This window comes from Brachypodium distachyon, chromosome 5 (genome assembly GCF_000005505.3).
Source record: "Brachypodium distachyon strain Bd21 chromosome 5, Brachypodium_distachyon_v3.0, whole genome shotgun sequence".
NCBI lineage: Eukaryota > Viridiplantae > Streptophyta > Magnoliopsida > Poales > Poaceae > Brachypodium > Brachypodium distachyon.
This window is the reverse complement of record NC_016135.3, coordinates 14,857,069-14,883,706: the sequence shown is the minus strand read 5'-3', so window position 1 is coordinate 14,883,706 and position 26,638 is coordinate 14,857,069. Positions and strand designations below refer to the sequence as shown.

At 46.9% G+C, this 26,638-nt stretch overlaps 1 protein-coding gene across 1 annotated transcript; it reads right to left on the bottom strand.

Annotated features, from left to right (window-relative positions):
• Positions 1-9,559: 9,559 nt before the first annotated feature.
• On the bottom strand, positions 9,560-10,586 carry LOC100830698. The gene has a single exon (XM_003581226.4). The coding sequence runs from the start codon at positions 10,460-10,462 to the stop codon at positions 10,019-10,021; it is 444 nt and encodes a 147-aa protein (XP_003581274.2). The 5' UTR covers positions 10,463-10,586; the 3' UTR covers positions 9,560-10,018.
• Positions 10,587-26,638: the final 16,052 nt, after the last annotated feature.

Here is a 26,638-nt window from a genome sequence, read left to right as displayed (position 1 = left end):
AAAAAAAATGGGTTACAAGTATTACATCTAACACTGTCAATTGTTAATGGACCCCAATGCGGTTTCCTCATGGGTATATATACAAGCTTAGTTGCCTCCCTAGCTCTCACGTCTCCATCAGCACACTACTACAGAAAACCCCATCCGTGATCCCCCTCCAGTAGCGGTTAAAATGGACCAAAAAACACACCGCCACTAGAGGCCTCTCGAGGCATCCATGAGGGCCGCCACTGATGCTGTAGCACCAGTGGCAGTGACTATCACCGCCACTGGCGTTGCTCGTGGATGCCTCATATGTTAGCAATGGCGGGCACCTGAAAAAACCGCCATTGGTGAGTCCGCACCTAATGGGTTAGCTACTCGGCCAACCGTGACCTTTCCTTGACCGCTGCAGCACCAAACTGATCGCGTTTCGTACTCCAACGGCCTGGGAAGTCACTGTTGACTGGTTAGCCACCGATAGGATGGGCGGCCGAATCCATGTTATGTTGGTCAGATCGTTTGTAAACAAGCGAGGTGGGACTAAATTTCTCAACAGTGGCGGTTGTTTCTTTGTCACCGCCACTGGCTGTCTTCCAGTGGCGGGTCCAATAAAATGACCGCCACTGGTGAGTCGGCACGTTATGGGACTACCCAGTCAACAGTGATCTTCCCTTAGCCGCTGCAGCACCAAACTGAACGCGTTTGGTACTCCAGCGCAAGGGGAAGACATTGTTGACTGGGTAGCCACCGATAAGATGGGCGGCCGAATCCCTTTTATGCTGGTCAGATCGTTTGTAAACAAGCGAGGTGGGACTAAAGTTGGGGAACTGGTGGGAGATCACCAGTGGCGGGTATAATCTTACCCGCCACTGGTGCGGCTCCAGTGGCGGTTTATTTCTCCGCCCACCGCTGGAGGTCACCATTGGCGGTTATTCAGTTTGCCCGCCACTGGAGACCTCCCTATATATAACCCCTATACGAGCGCTAAGCTGTTCAAGCCCGGGCGTCTATCTTCGACCAGCTGCGGCTCTGCTTCTCACCGGCGGTGAAGCCCTGCAAAAATTTGATGGCGGCTGCCAGAAGGTAGCTCTCCCCCTTCTCCTCCCTCTTCCTCTCCCTTCTTCCTCCTCCTATTCTTCTCCAATTTTGCAAAATGGCCATTAATGGTGTCTTGGCCGCCGGCGGGAAATTCGGCCCCGATCTCTCTCCGGCGGCTCTCCCGGGCTGCCCCCGCTGTCTCTGGAGCTCCCCCTCACCCTAGTGATGATCCTCCCTCTCTCTCTTGCTTTAATTTTGCTCGGATGAGCTCCCTCTCTCTCTCTCTAGATCTCTCTCTCTAGCTCTCTCTCTATATAGCTGGTATGGGGCAGCTTAGCCCCTGGGGTTAGCCCTAGGGTTAAGCTTATGTGTGTAAGCGTTCGTGCCATGTATTTCTTATGTGTGTAAACATATTAAATGTGTGTTGACACTCGAGCTTTTGCGTATAAAGGCAAAACACAACATCGTGGACTCGGGATTCACGGAGATTCTGAGTTACCTATGTACGGTACTTCCTCCGGGCAACAAGTTCGCTAAGAGCACGTACGAGGCGAAGAAAGTTACATGCCCACTCGGGTTAGAGGTCATCACATACCATGCTTGTCCGCTGGACTGGATCATATATAAGGGCGACTACAAAGACATGCACAGCTGTCCAGTATGCAACACATCCCGATACAGGAAGAAAGACCCCAATCCTGACGGCGGCGAGGAGGAAGAATTGAAGCGTGGTGCGGTGGCAAAGACGGTCTGGTATCTCCCGTGTGGCACCAGGCTGGAGCATTGGTTCCAGAACGAGAAGGAGGCCAGGTGGTTCATCTACCACGACGCGACTCAGGCGGATATCGATCCTGAGGGCGTGTACCGCAACGATGATGGAGTCCTCAGACACCCCGCAGATGTAACTCATGGAGGACTCTGGACGACGAATTCCCCGAGTTCGGCACAGAGCCCAGGAACATCAGGTTCGGGATGAGTACGGACGGGATCAATCCATTCGGAAACTTGAGCAGCAAACACAGCACATGGCCGGTGATCCTGTTCATATACAACCTCCCCCCGTGGCTTGTCATGAAGAGGAAGTACATCCACCTATCAATGCTCATACAGGGCCCTAAGCAGCCTGGAACTGATCTAAACGTGTATTTGGAACTGCTGAAGGATGAGCTCAAGGAGCTTTGGGAGAAGGTCAAAAGGTTTGGGACGCTCATAAGAAGGAGGAGTTCACCCTTCGAGCAGCTCTCCTGACATGTGTGCATGACTACCCGGCGAACGGGAACTCTTCGTGCCAGTCAACACATGGGTACAAAGCGTGCACAAAGTGCGGGGACGAGACAGACGGGTTGTTCCTGCCAGAATCAAAAAAGATTGTGTACATGGGACACCGTAAGTGGCTAGAGATGAAGGACCCGTGGAGGGATGATAAGAAAAGCTTCAACGGGAGGGCAGAGAGGCGGCACAAACCGAGGGAGCTGACTGGACACGAAGTATACGAAATTGTCAGGGACCTCGAAGTCATGGCCGGGAAAGCACAGCCGGCTGCAGGTCCAGATGGCGGCGGCCTTACATACACGAGGAGGTCCGTGTTCTGGGACCTGCCTTACTGGAGGTTCTTACAGAGCCGTCACACCATAAACGTCATGCATGTCGAGAAGAACGTGTGCGACAGCCTGTTGGGCTTGATGATGCACCACGCGGGCAAGTCAAAAGATGGACCAAAGGCACGGAAGGACCTGCAGTGGATGGGGATAAGGGAGAAGCTGTGGCCGATAGAGGAAGAGGCGCCGCAGGAAAACAAGGATGGTGAACGCACGATATATACGCGATGCAAACCTGCGTGTTACAGTCTGAGCAAAGCCAACTCACCAGTGCCGGTTATTTTCCTGAAACCCGCCACTGATAATTATTTCAGAATGCACTATTAGAATCCTATTATATTCTTTGCGTTCTCAAAAAATATAGCAGTTGTACTTTTGGGTGTATAGTAATATTTTTTGTTCCCAATACTAGTTTTAGACATTAATTCATAGTCTTTCATACAAATTTCTGTCATTATGTGTGGATTTCATGCTAATTTAATTCCATAAAAATTAATTTTCATCAAAATGAGCTGAAACTTGGCATGGAAACACCCCTCAGTCTAATGAAGCCATATGGAAAAAAAATCAAACCCAAAGTTGTTATAATGTTACAATTTGGATGTTGGCTTACAAGGTATCATAGATATCTAACTAGATGATTCCAATATGTTACTCTTATGGGCTTCATTTGGAATTTTGACACCAAACTTTATATACAGGCATATTGTTATGTGAGAAGCCTCCATGCCAAATATCAGACCATTCTGAGTAATTTTGTAATTTATAACAATTTTTAACCACGGTAAACACTACAAAAGCATAAATATTTCAATTTCAGCCATGTATTTAGCATTGAAATATTTAGTAATACAATAAATAATTATTATACACTTGAAAGTACAGGTGCCATAATTTTCAGAGAGACACAGAATTAATAAAAATATAATACTAGAGCCAAAATAATAACTAGTGGCGGGTATATACAATACCACCGCCACTGGTGCGTGGAACAGGGATGTGGCTAACCCTCACTCCTGTTCCAATTACCAGTGTCGGGGATTTTACATACCCGCCACTGGTGGTTCACCAATGGCGGGTATCTGGAAATACCCGCCACCGGTGGTCTCCCGCACCGGTAACCCTAGGAAGGGTCTCCAGTGGCGGGTATCCGCGAAATACCCGCCACTGGAAACCCTTCCTATATATATTTCAGGGCGAGACTTCGCGAAATTTTTGTATCCGAGACACGCGTCATTCTCACAGACCAGCAACGCTCATCCCCGAAACCCTAGGCGAAGCCCTGCCCAATTCCGCCGCCACCGCCGCCGCAGCTGCCACCCTTCCCCGCCGCCGCCATGTTGCAGCCAGACAAATCTGGGGCCGGGGGTTCGCAACGGACGACGAGGAGCGGGAAGCCCCTCGCCCCGCAGGCCCCCCCGCTGGCCGCCAGACCCGCCTTGCCGCCGCCCGGCCCGTATCGCCGGGGGCGGGCCAGGCCGCCTCGACGCCGCCACCTCCACCTGCCGCCTCCGCCCCGGCTGACTCCGCCGCCGAACCCCTCTGCCCCGGCCGTCTCCGTGGCCCCCGCCCCAGTTTAAATATTGTTGTTTATGTTTAGTTCTATAGTTAGTTACGGTTGAATCTTGCTGTTTTTTTTTAATTAGGGTTGTTGTTTATGTTTAGTTAGGGTTTAAATATTGTTGTTTATGGTTAAGTATTGATGTTATTGTTGTTTATTGTTTAATAATACATGCATGTAATCCCGACCATTGTGTCGGTTGATATGAGGAATGTGGGACCTGCCATCGTGCCGGGTCGTTGAGAAGGGTCCGGCCATCATGCCGAGGGGGTATATGTGGGTGGGAGTTTTTTTTATGCAAGTATAACATTCGGGTAGACTCATTTGTTGTTTTACAGCAATGGTCATACCAAAATTTTCTTGTTTTATAGCATAGGTCATGCCGAATTTTTCCGTTTTTTTAAATTACTTTTGTAAGTGTTGGATAGGAACCTCAGGCTCGCGTTGAAGCGGGGGCATCTTCCTCGGGCTCGGAAATTGCCATGAGCGAGGAGCAGCTATTCCTTGAAGGAGCCAAGGAGCAGCTGCTCCTTGAAGGAGCAGCTAACGAGGAAGAAGCTCAGGCTACGGAGGCGACTACTCAGTCGAAGTCCAAGCAGGGGGAGAACAAGGTGCCGACGGACTCGTGGGTCGTCACCAAGCTGAACAAAGAAAACTACCCGGAGGAACCGGTGGAGGCCGCAGAAAGATTCTCCAACACATGCAATGCCATCGTACGGGTACGCGCTCGGATCTATCAAAGATGGAGCGACGTCCCGGAAGCTGTGAAGCAGGACTGTTACGAGGCGGCATGGAAGCGGTTCGTGCCTGCCAATGATGAGATCGGGAGACGGTTGGAGTGGCGGATGCACCAAGTCATGAGGAAGGGCCAGAGCACGTGGCAGTATAACTGCCGGAAGCTCATCGGCAAAGACTGAAAGATAGAGGTGAACAAGCACTGGAAGGGGATCTTGGAGGAGGACTGGGAGAGGTTCAAGGAGTGGGTCAGCTCAGATGAATTCAAGGCCAGCCAAAAATGGTACAAGGAGCTTCGTGAGAAAAGGCCCTTCGACCACCGCCTCGGCAGTCGTGGACGCCCCGGAAAGGAGAAGGTGTGTGCGAAGGAGAACGCCGCATTGGACCAAGCCGGTATACAGCCGAGGGTCCCAACTTTGCTTCGCGGTGAGCGCTCCATCAATTGGATGTGGTCGTCCATGACCGCAAATCAGTGGGCGGGCCTGGAGCCTATGTCAGAGAAGCAAGAGGCTGCACTCGTAAGGCCTCGTCCTGACATCTTCTTTTATCGGTTGGGCTTCTTATACTCACATATAACATTAACACCGAGCATGTTATTTTTTGTATACAGGGTGCAATGGCAGAGTGGGAGTTGGATGGCTCCCACTCGTCTATCAACCAACAGTGGGATGATGCCATCAGCTACGCTCTGCAACGAAATGAGCACAGGGGCCATATGCGAGGTGTCGGTTCCGGGCCCTTTCGCAGGCAAATGGCGAAAGAGCAAGGTTCCCGCAAACGTAGAAGGGAGTCCAGCAAAGAATAGAGCTCAGAGGACATAGATGAGAAGATCCGGGTGTTGGCGAGGGAGGAGCTCAGGAAGCTCATGCGGCTTGCAAGGGACCAGCGTGACGTGGACAACTTCATCGATCACGGTGTTTTCCCGGAGGCGCCCATCCAACCAACCCCACCCACATCGGATCCGTCCCCGCGAGGGAACAAGAGCACCTCATGCTCCGGCACCGAGTGCCAGCTTGACCCGCTTGGGCCACCCCACGAGAACCTCACGGTAAGCGTCTTCGCCCGCTACCAAAAATTGAGAAATACCACTATCATGCTCCAATCCATTAATGATGTTGCCATGTTTGTCATGCGCAGAAGGACGTCAAATGCCGGCTACACATGCCGACGGTGGGGAACCCTCTGGGCGGGCGCGGGTTGCTGATGCCGCGTACGGCCGTGGTGCACCACGTGACCCTGCGAGATGACATGGTCAGGGTGCAGCTGGACTCTGTGCTCAGGAGCTTCGAGGACGAACCGGTCCCTTATCCTCCACACGAAGAGGCGACGACCCTAAGGGATTGCATCAACTCCTACCTCATCTGGCCTAGCAGGTTGGTGGTCCTCGCTACGGAGCCGTCTCCATCTCCGTCCCCCCGCCTCGGTCCGTCTCCACCCGCCCGGCGCATGACATCTCCGTCGCCGCTTGGCGCCTCACCCGGTCCTTTCGACTACGAGCCCGCGGAACGAGACTTCTCACCTGTGGTGGAGTGCAGCGACGACAATGCAAGCCAAAATCCTCTGTCGCCGCCCAAACCCGAAGCCCCGAAGCCATCCGTACCAAGACCCGTCCCTCGGTGAGCTGCAGCACAATCGGCCCCGTTGGAGAGCCGTCCAAGTGCCCCTGCTGGGATGCAGGTCCCCCAGAAACCGGACAGTTCCGATTTCCTGAGACGCAGGAAAAACAAAAGGGGGACAGGCGGCAAGGCAAGTAAGGGCTACTCCAAGGAGGCGAAAGAGTCGTCTTCTACGGGAAGACAACCAAAGACCGCGCCGCAGAAAGAAGGGATTTGGGAAGAGCGGCCAGACATTCTGAAGATGCCCACCCACCCCCGTGTTGGAGATAAATTGCCTGATGGGTCTTACTTCGTGGACAGGCGATTCTCCCAATTTTTGTCGTTACACCCCAGACAACCGATGGTGAGCCAGGATGACCTATATCGCCTGCCACGGGAGATGCAAGAGCTCCATGATAAATACATGAATGTGGCATCATCAGGCGCAGACCTCCAGAATCTGGAAATCAGGGTTCGAGTGCCAAAGCATTATGGCTTCTTCGACTCCAATACGGGGGAAATCCAGAAGGAAAACGACGTCACCTTCGGCATTGACTTCCTCGACTTGTTTCACCTCTTCAACTGCAAGTGCCTCGACAACGCCATATTAAGACGGTGGTGTGTACACTACACGAGGGAGCCCTATAGAGTGACGCAATATGGGATGGCCGTCGCCGACCCCCTACTCTTCAACGCCACTTTGCTTGGTCCAGACTCATTGTTGGCCGAAAGTAGAAGGTTGGCGATTGAATACCTCACTCAATTCATCTTGAAGCACAGAGACCGCCATTTCGTATTGATATTGTACCATCTACAGTAAGTCGTTTTCAATTCGCATGAATACATAAATCTTTTTCCGTCGGAAGACTTGCTTGTTATATTATTTGGCTGATACAATGTGCTCTTTTTGTGAAACAGCGGCCATTGGGTGACAATCGCCATCTGCCTCGATATGGAAGCGGTCACATATTTTGATCCACTAAGACGCAAGGGGAATGAACCACAACGCGACTTTGGGCCCATCAAATATGTCATCGACTCAGCCTATCGTGACGCGGTGAAATGGTACGGGATGACTGGCTTCAGCCGCAATCCTAACGCTCCCCTCAGGCACAATTTCAACTTCCCCTGCGAGCAACAGCCTGAAGGATCCGTCTACTGCGGTTACTACTGCACGCACACTATTCAGTAGATGATCAACGACTTCAAGCCGAAGGGGAAGAAGACCTTCGAAGAAGTGAGGAATTGGTTTCTGGCCAACGCCGAGTTAGGGCACAACTCTTAAATTCTCGTGTACGAGATCCAGAAGGACATCGGCGAAATCCTCAACAAGGAGGTCCTCAAATCGAGCGGGGATTACTACGGCGGCGGGATTGTCGCCAAAAGTGGCTAAATTGTGTGGAATACTTTTATTTGTGGCTCATTCTTTCAAACACTTTGTATACACATGCATGTGACTTGAATGTTTAACTCGTGTGGAACTTTGTAATATATTTGCTGCTATTTCTGTTTCTTTGGTGTTGTATATTGTGTTGCTGTTATTATCTGTGCTGTGCTGTATTCCTGCTATTTCTGTGCTACAGGAATATTTATTTTTATAAATAACTCATTTATTAATCTTTGGGGAAAAATAGTAGCAGTGGCGGTTAAGAACCACGGCCACTGAACACATAGCAGTGGCGGTTAGGCAGGACTGCCACTGGAAAAAGTTCAAGTGGCGGTGGCCATAGACCGCCACTGGAAAATGTTCGAGTGGCGAAGTACCCGCCACTGATGTACTCCACGCACTCTTCGGATGGTGCCGGAGGGATTTACAGTGGCGGTTTGTGGGTATTCGGTGACGGGTATTTTACCCACCATTGTTGATCTTGGAGCAGCAGTGGCGGGTATTTTACCCGCCACCGGTACCAAAATCTCCAGTGACGCAGAGTTGGTGGCGGGCGTGATCACCGCCACCATCCCCATTTTTTGACCGTCAGTGGAGGGGTTTTCTGGAGCAGTAGCAAGTCAACATTAATTTAGCACGATAGTTAATCAACGTATGTTACTGTAGTATTAGTTATTACTCCCTCCAGTCTCCACCTTCACGAGATCAGGTGACACTTGGGTCGACATGAGTACATAATACGTCAAAGCTTCTCGGCACGCTGCGACGGCCGTTGTTGATATCATCCATGATGACGCTAGATTATGGAAGCAGGCAGACAGATTAGGGCGCCGATGTGCCCTTCTTTCTGCTAGTGATGATGTTCCTTAGATTATTGTGTCTGTTTTTTGTTCGCTTTCTTTTCTTCCTTTTTAATCTTGTATTACTTATTGGTTGAGTTCTTCTCGACCACTTTGCCAATGAAAAGCATGCTGTGTTCATTTCGTCCAAAAAAAAATCAAAACTTTGACTATATATCTAGATTGTCTAAAATATGTAGATCGCATTTCAGAATCATATGAGTTGAGTTGTTCGGCCAAAACATTACTTTCATGATATTATAATTATAATTATATATATATATATATCGTACACTGGCGGGCTGCTGAACTGAGATGCACTGCATGCAAAAAAATTGTCTTTCTATTATATTAATTTCTTGCATATTCAAGTACGTATAGTGTTGCACTTCATCCGTCTACCCGGTAGCATCTTGCAGGTGGCAGAAGCAGAACCTGTGGGTAGTGTGACAGTACGAGCTTATGTCCAAGATCAACTGAATGAGACCCAGCCAAATGTGACAATGTGGCCATAGAAAGCACATCATACGCAGGTTTCCTAAATTCTTGTTGTGGTTTTAGTATAAATTTGCAATAAAACCACGACAAGAATTTAGTAACGGAGGGAGTATAGAATTCTTGTTATGGTTTTAGTATAAATTTGCAATAAAACCACGACAAGAATTTAGTAACGGAGGGAGTATAGACGTAAAACTGACATATTTATTTTACCTGATACAGATGTTTGTCTATAAGACGGCGCTCACTACCGGAAAAACCATCACTGCAAGAAGATTTTAACATGTAGTGGTAATAATTAACAGGAGTTCCAGGACAACGCATCATTAATTAAACCAGAATTCTTGACACAGATCAAGAATTCAAGATGAACCCTTGAAGCAATAAGAACCTCAAACCGGCCGGTACTTATACGATAGTAGTAGAAAGTAGATTACTGCAAGCAGGTTCAAATAAATGACTTCTAATGATCAGTGTACCTAATTACTCTTCTGTTCCATAAAGATTGACATGAATTTAAACTAGAGTTAGTTTAATTCCGTGCCAATTTTTATGGAACGGAGAGAGTAACGCGTACAATCCATGCATAATGGATGAAACCTGGCCTGAAGGTCGAGTACATTGGCAAGCCCAAATCAGAAGACCAGCGCAATTAACCTGATAAACGAGATAGCGCAGGAGAGAACACAAGAAATGACGCGAAGAAATGAACCACATGGAAGAGAGAGGAAGAGTACACGTGCTTCGATCTGGGGCAAGCTAACTCCTGCTCCTGCATCGATCGATCATAGCTTCAGGGACAGGTCAATCATCTCATCCGCAAGCTCTTCGTTGCCCCTTCCCGCACCACCAGAGGAGGCTGCTCCTGAGCCAGTTCCTTGCAGACGATGGCGATGGATCCTCCCGCCGTCTCCTCGCCACGCTTCGTCGGGATCCGCGGGGCGAGGCGGATCATCGGCGCCGGCTGCTTTGCCTGCTTGCTGGTCTCCGGGAGGCACCGCAAGAGACAGCGCCGTGGTGGCCTCCCGGCCCCGCCTGGCCAGGTTGCGCTGCAGCTTGTGCGCGTTCTGGTGGCCGCCGAGCGCCTGCGAGCTCCTGAACTTCCTCGGGCAGTAGCAGCAGGCGAACACCGCCTGGAACCTCGGCGGCGACGTGGGCGACTGCTGCAGCGACAGGCTCAGGTTGAGCCCCTCCTCCCTCTCCATCCCCATCCCCATCCCCATGTCCATGTCACACGAGAGGCCGGCCGGCGCCAAATGACACTAGCTCACTGGGTCACTGGTTCGACAAAATGTGGCAATCAATCAATCAGTGACGCAGCTAGCTCGGCTCAGCTCAGCTCCAACGGAGAGGTGCCGGCCGTGATATTATGGCCGCGGCTGGTGTGGCCGTGGGGCTGCCCATGTCGGAAACCGAACAGTGCACCATCCACAAAAAGACACGTACTGTACGTTCATTTGCAGTGTAAAAAAAACCCAGCTAGCTATGAAACTGACGGCACTCGGCGCAACGGCCGGCTGACTGTGATCGATCTGTCCGACTCTGCCTGAGACGCTGCGTCCTGCGCTGCATGCATGCGTGCTTGCTTGCCGAGGATGGTTAATCCGCTCCTCTCTTTCCTGGCCCTGGTCCTCCTCGATCGGTGCTATCTATCTATCTCCCGATCTCAGCTCGTTGGCCACCCTAGCTACTGATCTACGACTGATCTACATGTCTCCGGCTATAGATAGCTACACCCACGACATGGCTAGCTCTATACCTTAGCGCTTTCACCTCGGAACTGTTCGATGTGTATGTGCATGGCACTGTGCTGGGCTGCGCATGCAGTAGTCGTGGTGCATGCAGCACGGGCACGGGTCGATCCGAGGGGCAGGCTTTCATAGAGGCACAGACATGGCTCATGTCCTATTAGGAATGCACCACTGGATCAATCTGTCTAGCTTCTAGCTAGCTCTATAGCTAGCTAGTACGTACTACGTACGCAACGAGGCCCAGCAAAGCTCCCTGAACCGTGTAAAAGACTTTGCATCATTGCAAAGCATGTATGGTCCCTGTCTCCTCTCGGACATGTGCTAGCTTAGCTAGCTTACCTCACCTTGTCCTCCTCATCCTCGAGGCCTCCCTTTTGCCTAAATTATTTGGGCACTTTAACAGTTTAACTCTCCATCCGCCCACATATATACGTACCTAGGTCGTTTTAGCCTTCTCTGCTTGTGTAAGTTTTATAATTTTGAGTCATAATGTACAGCTCTTTGATCAATCTATTTTTTTTTGCTAGACTTGTTCTAATAAATCAATAAAAAGTGGATGTGTGCATCATTTTGATGCAGAGGCCGGGGGTCTTGACCTCTTTTTCGGAAGAAAAAAAACTACCTTGGACTAAATATGAGCCATCTATTTTCTTTGATGTAAGAATGTAGATTAATTATTAATACCCCTTAATTAATACTCCAATATATGATGTATAATGGAACATCATCCCAGATAAAAGAGTATCAAAAGGGGGTAAATCGTAATCTATCAGAAAAAATGAGTTGGTCTGTAGTGTGGTGTCTCCAGACTCAGCTAGAGACAGTCCTGACGATGAGAGTTGCAAGCGCATCGCGACTGACATGCGAAAAATCCTAAACTGCACTTCCTCGGCGCTCCAAAGTTTGCCTAATACTATGCCTCTTTCTTTCGCTGTCATCGACCCATAAGCACAAAACTAAAGAATCGCTATATCTAAGAGAGTGAGTATTGAAAAAAAAGATATATTGGAAAAACATGCATTGCCCTTTTAATTGACATATTTACAGTCACCTATCATCTTTCATGCAAAGCGACTACATAAATATTGGAAATATATCTAAAACTATGTACACACTTTGATTTCTTGTACCGAAAGATGTTTTGAAGTGAATTCTCCTAGAGGCTGTTAGAGTGGAAGGGGGGACTGGAATAACAAATTTTAGACCGCAGAAACACCTTAGTCACAATTACAAGTTATTACAATTAAAGAGTTGTGAAAGTTTTCCACCACTAATTTTTTATATATTAGTTGACACACATAAATTACACGTACGTGGTTATTAGTTGCCACGAAGAGGTGTGTGCAATGCAAAACAAGAGGTCGGAGAAACTTGACAAAAAAATAATATAAATAAACACAAGAAGATAAAAATAAAGAACACATCATATCATGCCTGTGCGATGCCACTCCAACCCATTTCACCAAGAGCTAACAGGAGGTGTTCCATAAAAATAATAGTCACATACGACAATATTATGTATGCCCATTTTGTTAGGTTTATTAATATTGTTATTACTGAGTGCGCTGGGATTTTCTTAAGTCTAGGTCGATCGAGATTTTCTCAAAGGAGTGTGTTTTGGAGAGCTTCAACTCCATGGATTTGGTGGAGCTGATCATTCATAGCTCCACTTTTCGTGGAGCTAAAGTTGTAATTTGTTTGGGAATATAATAAGATAAGACTACTAAAAATCTTTCAAGGAATAGTGTTGCTTTTCGCAATATAACTCTACCACCCAATGTAATAATTAGGAACATTTTAGAAGACTTTAAACTAGGTCTCATCGGCTACGGAAAGCCGATTCAAAGATAGCCGCCGCTCTATGGCGTGACTATCTATCCTCGCGGCTCGCAATCCATGTAACTTTGTCCTTTTATCCAGGTGGGGATGCCCCCCCCCCCCCCCCCCCCCGCGGTGATCTCTAAAAAAAAGGGGAAATTTGCTGGAGGATACTGTTATTTTGTGGCTTTTGCCAAAACACACCGCCAGAATGGGTCTTTGCCCAGCACCATTACAATTTTGTGGACATTTGCTAGAACACACTGCATCGACTAAAATTGAGAATTTGACATTTTTACTTGGTCGACGACCATCTAAAATCCGATTTTGAACATTTTTTTCCTTTGTACGAATCGATATTTGACATCTACTAGGGTTCGCTGTTGGTTGAGGTGGCCATTTGTACCCTGTGTTGCTGCACTCTGCATGAGAGGAAACGCTTCGAACAAAGAGTTTGAAAAATTCTAGACACATTTGCTAAAGGGTAGAATGATAATTCAAAGTGAAAAAAGAGTCAAACTTTCTGTTTTGGACCATACAATGTGTTTTGGCAAATGTCCACGAAATTGTAATGGTACTAGGCGAAGACACATTCCGGCGGTGTGTTTCGATAAAGGCCACGAAATAACGGTGTCCTCCAACCAATTTTCCCTAGAAAAATACATCTTTCAGGTGCCTCAACTCTAGCTCCATGAAAAAATAAATCTATGAAAGACCAGCTCTCCTAAATTCACGGAGTCGGAGCTATTCCAAACACACCCTTAGTAACCGAGCCTAGCCACCACCGTTTTTGGTCTCGACATTGGTGATTTTTTATTTACCATACACATCAAGAATTTCCTTTTTGTTTGCACCTTTCATTCTTTTACCGTGCGATATATAGATCCAACGACGGCCCGTTGGTCATCTCATATTCAAAATGTTAACCACAGTAATCCTAGCCACGTACTGTGTGCTGGTTGTGGATACACTGGTCGGATAGAGCGACTGAGCGCGTAGCTGGTTGCATTTAGTTGTGCGCATGCATGTGTGTTTCTGCATGCTGCTAGCTACAATTTGACCGCACGCGGACTTGCGGAGACAGAGCAATGCGAAGGCGGAAAACTGGAAAGGACAGTTCAGAGCCCGGCCGGCCGGCCTGACGGTACAACGTTGGGTGCGGGACGCATGCAGCAGTAGAGATCGAGGAGGTTTTAAGGTTGCGCACGAGAGAGGCCGGCCGCGGTGTGTGTCCCACCAGCAGCGCGCGAGTTGCCGGATGGGCGGTCGAACCAGTCCGGGAACTGTTGCACGGCGAGTGAACAGGGGACGCCTCACCCGCTGGGAATCCATGGACGGGCTAATTATGGAGACGAACATGGGCTGGTCGATCTCGATCGTACTACGTGGAGTCAGATACTATATGGATGCATATGCAGCATACCAGTACTAGCTATAGCAGCATAGGCGCAGCAGCTAGAGAGAGCTTTTCTAGCTAGTGGCTATACTATATGGAGTACTGTAGTATACACAACACCGCTACGATTACTGTTCCGGGAATGCATGCATGTATAGCGTACGTTTGCCTTTGCCCTCCTGCGTCACATCAGAAAAAAAAACGGTATTCTCAAAAGTATACAAATCTGTTTGCTCGTACAGTCCGCTATATCCAGTAGTACTGTCACATCACACTTCTTGGATTGCATTGCAGAACAAGAACAACGTAGATATACACGAAACATGCGCATGTCCCATGGCGCGTACATACATAAACGTAGTCTATACGAGGTACGTATAGCTGCAGGCTCTGGTTTTGATTCGTCGGTTTTTTTTGGGCCAAGTTAACAGGAGCTAGCTCCAGTTTACATTTGAACAGCGCCAACTGACTGTATAAACAGCCACACATAATTACAGTTGTTTCCGATCAGACTACCTGGCATCGACATCCACCCATGCGTTCCTGTATGCAATGCGTGTATCGATCCCCTTGCAGATCGATCATGTTGTGTACATCGATGGATCGATCACCTGGGGCTTGGGGCCGGTAGTATAGAGTGCATGCGCTGGCTGTCTCACATGGCAGCAGCTAGCTACAGCCAGCGCTGCCGGCCGGAGCAAACGTCGTACGTACATGCGTGCGTGCCGCTGGTTTAGTCCTGTCACCGCTCACAATGTACAGTCACAGTAGGCGCGCGCGGCCCTGTGCTACTACAATCTACGACGCGCCAGGCCGACCAATGAGGGCAGGGCAGGGCATGGCATACGACGCTGATCATATGCAGCGGCCGAGACCCTGAAGGCCTGAACGATGAAACGAAACGGCAACGTCACAAGGCGATGTCGGATCGAGCTAGCCTATTTTTTATTTTTTTTGAGAGGAGGATCGAGCTAGCCAGCGTACGTACGTTTGCCACTAAAGTGCAGGATCCAGGTTTTGAACGCGGGTGCTTGGCGAAAGTCGATTGGATCGCGTCTTCCCGGCCCGATCCACACTGTTCACGGGAGACGTATGTACAGAGCGAGCTGCGTGTGGGCCGTGTGTGGCGATGTTCCGTCACGCCTTCAGGCCCGCCCGCCCGGCGCTGCTAGCTAGTGGAGTTCATACTGGCTGTCCAGAGGAGCCGGCCGGGGGCCGCAGACAGAAAATCCGCTCTCCTCTCGCTCTCTCGAGAGGTCGAGAAATCATGGATCCTGCCTGCCATCCTGGGTCGATATTAACCGCTATAGCACTTGTTGTCTACCAGTTCCGTTTTAACCGAAAAGATTCGTTTCAACTTCAGGCAGAACGGTGACTATGCTACTCCGTACGTGACGTGCCCCTCTGGCACTCGAAAATAAGCATTTACTCGTTTCGTATGTCGATATCATCTAAACACAACTTTGGCCCATTAGTCTTGGTAATAATATTTGTGGGTGTGTCTTCAGGCGACTGCTCGTGATCAACCAACCTAGTGATGTTTTTTTTTCTATCTCGATTTTCATGGGGTAGGGATTATACCTTATTAGGACGGGGAAAGTGAGGACAAAGAAGGAACTGATCAATACCTTATGGTAGACCATTTTTCTTATCCTCCACCCCTTGCCACTTTCCCTTTTTTGTCCTATTGTCCTTTCTTCGTTTGGCCATGGTTTGACTTGTTGATTTATTTGATCAAATTTCGTTGGTTCGACCCCGTCTAGGCATAGGCGAAGACAAGACCCAGCCAAGGGGGGTTGTGGCTGGGTCTTGAGATCTTTTTTCTTTGATAAATTACACTGATTTTAAGCTTGGCATGGGCTTGTCTTCCTTAATTACCCTCTCTTAACTCTCATACACTATAATGGCCCCATGCAAAGTAATTTTCTGGCTCCGCCACTGCGCCTAGGTGGCATCTTAACCGAACAGAGATTTTCGTTGGCTTGGCCGTTGCCACATAGAATTAATGGCTAGACCACCTAAGAGATTTATTATATTCCTATAACTATATTGTCCATTATTTAAAAAAGTGTCATATATGTGGAATTGGAACGAAGAAGCAAAACCGCAATCCAACCTAGCTACCATATCAAATCGGAACAAAGAAGCGGAACATGCATCCAATCTGCCATGATCACTAAGCACATCAAAGAGGGAACATATTATCGAGGATGGCCTTCTTGCAGGTGAACTTGGGTGCATCAACATTATGGCGGAGAGAGATTATATGGAGGTGCTGCAAACTATGTACGACAATGGCAAGCTCCATTGGTCCGGCAACAGCCACTTATGAAAAATGTTCCTTCTTAGCTAGAGGTTTTAATCATGTCGTGTTTAATCATTGTCCTAGGGAAAGTAATTTGGTAGCTCATAATTTAGCTCGTCATTCGGTAGGATTCCAACATATTGTTTGGCATGAGGATTCTCTGTGTTTTATTTATGATCCTCCTGTGAACAATATAAGCTTATTTAGAGAAACACCTCTTGGTGTGGTGGTGGAGTGGTGGATGCAGAACTCCACCCACCAGGGTTCAAATCTTGATGATCATAATTATGTTGTAAAGGTTTCCTTTACAATCTTTCCATTAAAAAACCTTATTTACCAATTAATCTTGTTGTCGAAAGAAGGCTTTTTCGAGACTATTGCAGCTGAGTGGAGGAAGGTTTCTCGGGGGCAGTCCGCTATTGAACGTTGGCAAAATCATATTCGACATATTAGACAATTTTTAAGGGGTTGGGCTAAAAATCTTAGCGGTGTTTTTAAGCTTGAGAGGGATCGCCTTTTGCGATTGGTTGAGGATTTAGATGTGTGGGCTGAGTTTGGTCCCCTGTCCTGTGATGATTGGGCGACTAAGCGCCTCGCTGATGATCAGTTAGCGGCTTTGTACCGTGATGATGAGTCTAAATGGTCACAGAGGGCGAAAGTTAATAGTGTTCGTAATGGTGATAATAATACGCGTAACTTTCATTTGGTTGCTAATGGGAAGCATCGTAAGAAGCAAATTTTTCAGCTTGAGCAGTCGGAAGGTACGATTGTTGGTGATGATCAGCTGAGACTGTATATCACAAATTATTACAAGCAATTGTTTGGTCCATCAGTGGCTAGTACAGTTTCTATGGATGAAGCAATGTTGGATGACCTTGAGCGTGTTCGTCCGGAGGAAAATACCATTCTTACTGCGCCGTTTTCGGAGGAGGAAGTGCGTGAGGTGGTCTTTCAGATGAAGCCCAACAAGGCTCCGGGTCCTGATGGTCTCCCGGCTGAGTTTTATCAAAAGTTTTGGGCGGTGATTAAGAATGATTTGATGGCTCTTTTTGTTGACTTTCATGCTCGATCTCTCCCAATTTTTCGTCTAAATTTTGGGATAATCACTTTGTTGCCTAAGAAAGAGGATGCTTCTCAGATTCAGCAATATAGAATTTTTCGTCTAAATTTTGGGATAATCACTTTGTTGCCTAAGAAAGAGGATGCTTCTCAGATTCAGCAATATAGGACTATCTGTCTGTTGAATGTTTGCTATAAAATTTTCACGAAAGTTTGTACTAACCGAACTAATGTTGTGGCTAGCTCGGTTATTAAACCTATGCAGTCCGCCTTCATGTCTGAGCGGCATATCTTGGAGGGTGTGGTCGTTTTACATGAAACGGTTCATGAGTTGCATACCAGAAAATTAGATGGGCTGATTTTAAAGATTGATTTTGAAAAGGCTTACGATAAGGTTAAATGGTCTTTTCTTCAGCAGGCTCTTAGGATGAAAGGTTTTGATGAGCAGTGGTGTGCTTGGATTGATGATTTTGTGAAGGGAGGGAGTGTTGGTGTCGAAGTGAATGACAAGATTGGGCATTATTTTCAGACTATGAAGGGTGTTAGGCAGGGGGATCCGTTGTCCCCGGTGCTTTTTAATTTTGTGGCTGATATGTTGGCAGTGCTGGTTGAGAAGGCTAAGGTTATTTGTCGTTTAAATGGGGTTATTCCGCATCTTGTAGATGGAGGTGTGTCGATACTCCAGTACGCAGATGATACGGTGATTTTTCTTGAGTATGATCTCCAACAAGCTAAATTTTTAAAGTTGCTCTTATGTGTTTTTGAGCAGCTGTCGGGGCTTAAGATTAATTTTCATAAAAGCGAATTATTTTGTTTTGGCCAAGCGAAGGAGTGTGAGGACCAGTATACTCGATTATTTGGATGCGGGGTGGGTTCGTTTCCTTTTCGTTATCTAGGAATTCCGATCCATTACCGTAAATTGATGAATAAAGAATGGAAAGGTGTCGAGGATCGTTTTGAGAAGAAACTGAGCTGTTGGAAAGGAAAGCTTTTGTCTAGTGGTGGCCGTCTTACGCTTATTACTTCAGTCTTAACTAGTTTGCCTATGTTTATGATGTCCTTCTTTGAAATTCCAAAAGGGGTCATTAAAAGATTGGATTTCTATCGTTCGAGATTCTTTTGGCAATGCGATGAACAAAAAAGAAAATACAGATTGGCTAAGTGGGATATCCTATGCCGGCCTCGTGATCAAGGAGGTTTGGGGATTGAGAATTTCGAGATTAAAAATATTTGTTTGCTAAGTAAGTGGCTATTTAAGATTCTTTCGGGTGAGGGGTTGTGGGTGGAGTTATTGCGGAATAAATATCTCTACGCAAGCTCTTTGTCCCAAGTTCGAATGAGGGCTTATGATTCTCCCTTTTGGAAGGGATTACTGCGGATTCGTCAGTTTTTCTTTCCTCATATTTCTTTTTCGGTTAATTGTGGAGCCGATGTTTGTTTTTGGGAAGACACATGGATTGGTGACTCTCCTCTTCGACGGCAGCTTCCATCTCTTTATAGGATTGCTCTTAACCATAAGGCTTCGGTTGCTGAAGTGTTGGGGGCGGATCCTTCTAATATTGCATTTCGTAGAGCAATTGTTGGGGATCGTCTGATGGCTTGGTTGGAGTTGTGTCATAAGCTTAAGTCTGTAAATCTTGTGGATCAAGCGGATTCTTTTACCTGGAGACTGAATTCTTCTGGGTCATATTCGGTGAAGTCGCTGTACAACTCGCTTATTGATAATGATTGCCAATTTCGACATAAGATTATTTGGAAACTTAAAGTTCCTCTTAAAATAAATTTTTTTGCTTGGTACTTATGTCGGGGGGTGGTGCTTACCAAGGATAATTTGGCGAAAAGGAATTGGGGTGGTAGCAAGAAGTGTGTTTTCTGTAATCAAAATGAGACCATTCAACATCTTTTTTTTCAGTGTCCGATGGCACGTTTGGTGTGGCGAACCGTCTTTGTAACATTTAATTTACCACCGCCATCTTGTGTTACTAATATGTTTGGGCGGTGGCTTAGGGGTGTTGAGAAATTTTTTGCCTCGCTCATCCTTGTAGGAACTTGTGCGATATGTTGGTCTATATGGAATTGCAGAAATGATTTGGTTTTTCATAACTCGAGAGTGGCTAACTTCTTGCAGGTCATTCTTCGGGCGTCCCATTGGCTCTGTATGTGGTCCCTACTGCTTCGGACGGAGGCTCGGGAATGTATGGATTCTGGGTGCAACCGTTTGGAAATGGTCGCACGGGAGTTATTCAGCCGGTTTGGATGGCGCACAGGTCTTAGGCTGGAAGGATTTTGATGTTTTCCTTTCACTCTATGTAATTTTCTTTTGGTAACCGGCTACTTGTATTTTGGATGTTTTTGGATGTCGGATGATTTTAATAATATATGGCTGTGTGCATCGATCGATGCAGAGGCCGGAGGTATTCCTTCTTTTCGAAAAAAAAACCAATTAATCTTCTTGTGAACAATGTAAGCTACCATGATGGCTTTTTCTAAAATAAAAAAAACAGGTTCTGACGCTGTTGTTGAGCCGGCCAGTCGGTCACATTAGTTGTGTGCCTATTCATCGAGTGTCGATGCCTTTTCTTTTTGGAAGCAAACCCTATCTCATGCTCATTGTGTGGGATAGGTAGGCTATGACACGGTCTCTGTTTGTTGGGCTGGCCATGGTAACAACAATCGACGATAATAATATTTAAGGGCATGCTATGCAAGCGGCAAGTTTGGCCGAGAGATCAAGGAACCTTTACTCCGACACTAGTGGGAGCGCTAATTTATTTTAAATAATATGAATTTTTTAATCATTTCCGAAAATAATACGCGTTTTTCAAAATTTACAAAAATAATGCGGCCGAGGGCGAGGCCGAATGGGCCCAGTCGGCCTGGGCCAGGCCGACTGCAGGCCAGCTGCCGACCGCGCGGGCCCCCACCAGCCAGCCGGCCTGGCCCAGGCCGACTGAAGCCCAGTCGGCTTTGCCCAGGCCGACTGGCCAGTCGGCCTCGCCGTGGCCGACTGCGCGCTGGTGGGCCGGGGAATCTTTCCCTTTTTTCTTTTTCCCTTTCCTTCCCATCTGCCCCGTGCCCGAGCGAGCCCAGCCACGCCCACTGCTTCTGCTTCTTCCTCCTCTGCTCGTTTCTTCTCTTCTCTTCTTGTTCTTCATTTCCTCCTCAAATGCCCCCATTTTCTAGCCCAAATTAGTGCATTCTAATCCCATTTAACCCACAAAATCACATCCCCTACCTAGTTGGCACCCAAAGACACCTCAATCTATTGTTTTCATTGGCCATGAGGAGCTAATTTTGTGGTGCAATGTTTGAGCAATGTTGGTGGTTTGGAGGAGTTTGGAGGTGGTGGTGCTCATCCGGTGACCGTGAGGCTGCTCGAGGTTGGGTTCACACGCTTCAAGGGTAAATCCTAATCTCTGACGTATTTATCCTATAATGTATATGTTTATGAGGATACGTGTGTACTGCTTCAATGTATATGTTTTGATTGGAGCAATGGTGGTGATGCCAGAAGTATGTTTTAGCGTTTGATAGTGCTCATTATTTTGGATAACGGTTAATGTCGTACCGGTTAGTATTTGACGCGTATTAATATTTTTAATACGTCGTACTAGTTAGTATTTGACGCGTCATAATATTTTTAATATGCCGTACTGGTTAGTATTTGACGCGTATTAATATTTTTAATACGCCGTACTGGTGAGTATTTGACGCGTATTAATATTTTTGATATGTCGTACTGGTTAGTATTTGACGCGTATTAATATTTTTAATAAGCCGTACTAGTAAGTATTTGACGCGTATGAATATTTTTAATATGCCGTACTAGTAAGTATTTGACGCGTATTAATATTTTTAATATGTCGTGCTGGTGAGTATTTGACGCGTCATAATATTTTTAATATGCCGTACTGGTTAGTATTTGACGCGTATTAGTATTTTTAATACGCCGTACTGGTGAGTATTTGACGCGTATTAATATTTTTGATATGCCGTACTGGTTAGTATTTGACGCGTATTAATATTTTTGATATGCCGTACTGGTTAGTATTTGACGCGTATTAATATTTTTAATATGTCGTACTAGTAAGTATTTGACGCGTATTAATATTTTTAATATGCCGTACTGGTTAGTATTTGACGCGTATTAATATTTTTGATATGCCGTACTGGTTAGTATTTGACGCGTATTAATATTTTTAATATGTCGTACTAGTAAGTATTTGACGCGTATTAATATTTTTAATATGCCGTGCTGGTGAGTATTTGACGCGTCATAATATTTTTAATATGCCGTACTGCTTAGTATTTGACGCGTATTAATATTCTTAAAATGTCATACTGCTCAGTATTTGACGCGTATTAATATTTTTAATATGGCGTACTGCTCAGTATTTGACGCGTATTAATATTTTTGATATGCCGTACTGCTCATTATTTGACGCGTATTAATATTTTTTATATGTCGTACTGCTTAGTATTTGACGCGTCTAAACATTTTTTTAGGCATCAGAGATGTCCGGTGTAGTGAAGTTTGTTTTTTACTACGGTTCTGGTACTGTCGTAACAACCGAGCACGGAGCTGATCTGAGTCAGTTTAAGTATGTGGAGTTGGATCTAACGGCCCCTTAAACATGGACGTTTAGTCAGCTGCAGGAATGGTTGGTAGGATGTTTAGCGGTCAATCCTGAAACATACAGCGTCCGTGTGCAAGCATTGTGGACCAAGTTAAGTTCAAATATTTTCTGGGTTTTGAGGCCGATAGACCGGACATCAAAGTGGGTGCGCTGGTTAGAAAGTTGCGAGAAAAGGGGAACTACACTTGTTGCTTTAATCCAGGTTGTCGCTCATGAGACCAATCCAGCTGAAGGCGAGGGTGAATCAAGTTATGACTGGTCCAATGCAAACTCTGTGTCAAATGCTGGAGGTGGTGGTTATGAATCAGGCCAGAGCTCCGGGGCAATAGGAGAGGATGAGTACACTGGCGAGGCAGATGCGGACGAAGAAGATGGTCACTTGCAGAACGAGATGGAGGATGAAGATACAGATGGTCGTAGTTCTTATGACGATGAGTCTCATGAATCGGACGAAGAGGCAGTGCCGATTCCTGCATCATGGAATCAGCACTTCTCTTCAGCTATGACCGTGAACGATGGGCATGACTCTGCATGGCAATATCATCAGAACAACATTGCGAAGGGTGCCAGATTTCCTGACAAGAAACATCTGCAGGATGCCATAGTTGCTTGGGCAATGTCCACGCAAAGGGTTTTCAAAACAACAGTCTCTTCACAAAAATATCTGACAATGGAGTGCGAACAAATAGATTGTCCCGGGAGGGTGCATGGCTATGTTCCTAAGTATGACACAGATTGGGTTGTGAGTGACTTGGTGTTGCACAGATGTGTCATTCCCAATATCCCTCAAGACCATCGTAACCTCTCGTCGACGCTTCTTACTCGGTTGCTTTACACGGAGATAGTGGAGAGCAAAGCAATGGAAGTGAAGGCCATCATGCATAAGGCCAGGGTAAGGTTTAAGTACAACATTTCGTATGGCAAGACTTGGAGGGCTAAGCAGAGGGCTCTAGAGGAAAGATTTGGTTCGTTTTTCGACTCGTACGACTCTGTTGTCCGCCTCCTCCATACACTGCAAGCTCGTAATCCAAGCACCTATGTCGACATCCAACACTTCGTGCACCCAGAGTATCCAACTGTGAGGGTGCTGCAACGACTGTTTTTCACTTTCGGTGTATGCGTCCAAGCTTTCCATCATTGTCGACCGGTGTTATGCGTAGATAGCACTTTTCTCACTGGCAAATACAGGGGGCAGATCTTGACCGCCATTGGTCAAGACGGCAACAATCAAATCGTTCCGCTCGCATTTGCTTTCGTGGAGGGGGAGAACACTGAAAGTTGGTTATGGTTTTTCAAGCAGCTCAAGAGAGCAGTTGTGCATGATAAGCCGAATGTGTGCATCCTTCATGACAGACATGCAGGCATACTCAGTGCGATAAGGACACTGACAAACCCTGGGCCTGATGAACAGACTCCATGGCAGGACATGCAGAGTCGTTGGTGCATGCGGCATTTGGGGGCCAACTTCTTCTCGCAGTTCAGGAACAAGTCACTTATGAATCTATTCAAGAAACTCTGCAAACAGAACCAACAATGGAAGTACACCAGGATACGTGGTTATCTTGATGAGTTCACGAAGAAACATGTTAGGGAGAGGACAGCGACACGAAACGCGGAGGTAGCAGCACATGTAGCAGCAGTGGCTGCACAGACAGCAGTTCAAACAGGACCATCTGAGGAAGAACCTGCTGGGCTTTGTGACTTGCCAGGGTTTGACCCACCCGACACTAGGAGAAGGGTTGGGAGGCAGATTAAAAACTTCTAGCAGTGGATAGAGCACGAGCCTCTGGAGCGGTGGTCTTTGCTGCACGACACACATGGCACTAGGTACAGCGTCATGACTACTAACCTGGCAGAGACATACAACTTTGTCCTGAGGGGAAATAGGGCTTTACCACTTACAGCCATCGTCGAGGGTATTTTCCATGGCACGGTGAAGTATTTCAGAGAAAGACGCCAGAGAGCTGAAATGCATATCATGAACAACCCAAATACACCGTACTGTGAAAAGATTATGAAGTACATGGATAAGAAGATGGAAAAAGCTAGGTCGCATACTGTCGTCGCCATCGGCAATCAAGAATACAAGTTTGAGGTGCGCTTGCCAACTGACAAGTTCGGCGTTGGAGATGAATTGAGGACACAGGAGGTGAAGATTTAAAATGAAGCGTGGCCAACGTGTGAGTGCACCTGCAACAAACCAAAGTTGCTTCACCTTCCTTGCTCACATGTACTTGCTGCTTGCGGGCAGCTAGGGATGGACGCAATCTCATTTGTGTCTCCCTATTACCTGAAAGAGTCTGTGCTTAACACATGGACGGGTGAGATGCTAGGGTTTCATGCAATGGGCAATTTCAACAAGGTAACCCCTGGTGAAAGGCGGTACATCCCTGACCCCGGGCTACTGCGGACAAGCATAGGCAGACGCCCGTCCAGGCGCATCCGAAATGATATGGATGAATCTGAAGCCGAAGGACCGTCACGACAATGTTTTCTATGCAACCATTTTGGCCATAGGGATACTTATTGTCCAACTTTCGGTACTGGTGGAGCTACTGCCCGTGGAAGAGGGAGACGTGGACGACGAGGGAGAGGAAGAAACTAGGCTTATCATGCATATGTGAAACTATGTGTTAATTTGTACCCTATGTTTTAATTTGTACAATATGTGGAATTATGTGTTAATTTGTACTCCGTGAAACTATGAGTCAATTTGTACTCTTTGTGGAACTAAGTTTTATTTTGTACTCTGTGAAACTAAGCGTTAATTTGTGCCCTATGTTTTAATTTGTACTCTGTGTGAAACTGTGTGTTAATTTTTACGCTTTGTTCAACTAAGTTTTAATATGTACTCTCGGTTTAACTATGCTTAACTTTAATTTGTATGTCTAACTATGTTTATAAATGTTGCAGGCACAAAATGGAGAGAGTATCATTGCTATCTCCAGAGATTGAGAGTAAGCATCGGGCTGCTCGATTGGTGGCGCATCCTGGGAGTGTCGAGCCCCTTGTCACGCGCACTCCTAAGGAAAATTGGATGATACACCCTGCTTGGATTCAGTGGTATTTATTCAATCATCCCTTGCATGTCCATTTTATTTATTCATCCCTTGCATGTACATTTCATTCAATAATCCCTTGCATTTATATTTTATTTATTCATCCCTTGCATGTCCACTTTATTTATGCAGTTTGAAATGGGCTGGCCTTTTACCTTTCGCACGACTTGTTGAGGCAACTCGTGCGGAAATGGTAGAGGGCGAGCGACGAGGCTTCAACTCTACACGGGTACAAATTGACCACTCGCTGCTGAGCTGCTTAGTGGACAGATGGAGGCCCGAGACACACACGTTTCACTTTCGTTGGGGAGAGATGGCTCCTACTCTCCAGGATGTGTCGATGCTGCTAGGACTACCATTGGTGGGTGATCCCATAGGACCGTTGCAGGCACCAGCTGATTGGCAGGAGGGTATGGCACTACGCTTTCAAGGTATGTGTTAATTCGTGCCCTGTGTTTTAATTTGTACTCTATGTGGAACTATGTGTTAATTTGTGCCCTACGTTTTCAAGGTATTCTTACCGGAGCTGGGCCACTCACCTCGGAGGCTCACGGACCTAAGCTAGATTGGTTGCTCAATTACCAGGTTAGATCGATGTGTTTTAAGTTAATATATCTAAGAGCATAGCTCATATACTTGCATGGGTTTACTAACACTTGGTTTTTGTTGCATGCAGATTCAGAAGTTTGGCTATCCAGAGACCCAAATGACTGAGCCTCAGATCACTCGGAGTCTTGAGGCATATATAATGTGGCTTCTCGGGAAGATGATGTTCACCGAGAACCACGTCACCACCATTAGCGCACGCTACATCTCTATTGCAGTGGAGATCGCGAATGCAACTTGTGGTGACGACATCACACAGAGGAGTTGGGGTTCGGCCATCTTAGCTGCTACGTACCGAGGTATGTGCAACGCTTGCCAGCTTGCGTCGCCCAAGTCAGCCCTGCTTGGATGTCCTTTATTGTTGCAGCTCTGGTCGTGGGAGAGGTTTTCTATCGGCCGACCAGACGTTACGGGTGATCACCCTAACCCTGAGCAGGAGTTGTTTGACTTAGAACACATCGACCTGCCTACTTTCGCGACAATTTGGACACGTAGCAAGGTATGTCGAATGTGAAATTCATACATTAGTTTACATAAACCATGAATGAAGCTAACTTCTTTTTTTTACAGAGACGCTTTGCACACGATCAGGTCAGGAATTGCTACCCATCATTCAACGAGCAGTTCGACGTGTTGCACTCTGAGGCGGTTGTCTGGGAGCCGTACACACAGGACTCCATCGAGGATAGATACCCTGGCAGGATGTCCACGGTCTGCACGAGAGATTACGCTTACTGGATGACAAAATCAAAGATCATCTTCGACGTCTGCGTG

Bases quoted from the DNA above. Each gene is read 5' to 3' on its own strand.
- LOC100830698 (XM_003581226.4), bottom strand. From the start codon at position 10,462: ATGGACATGGGGATGGGGATGGGGATGGAGAGGGAGGAGGGGCTCAAC.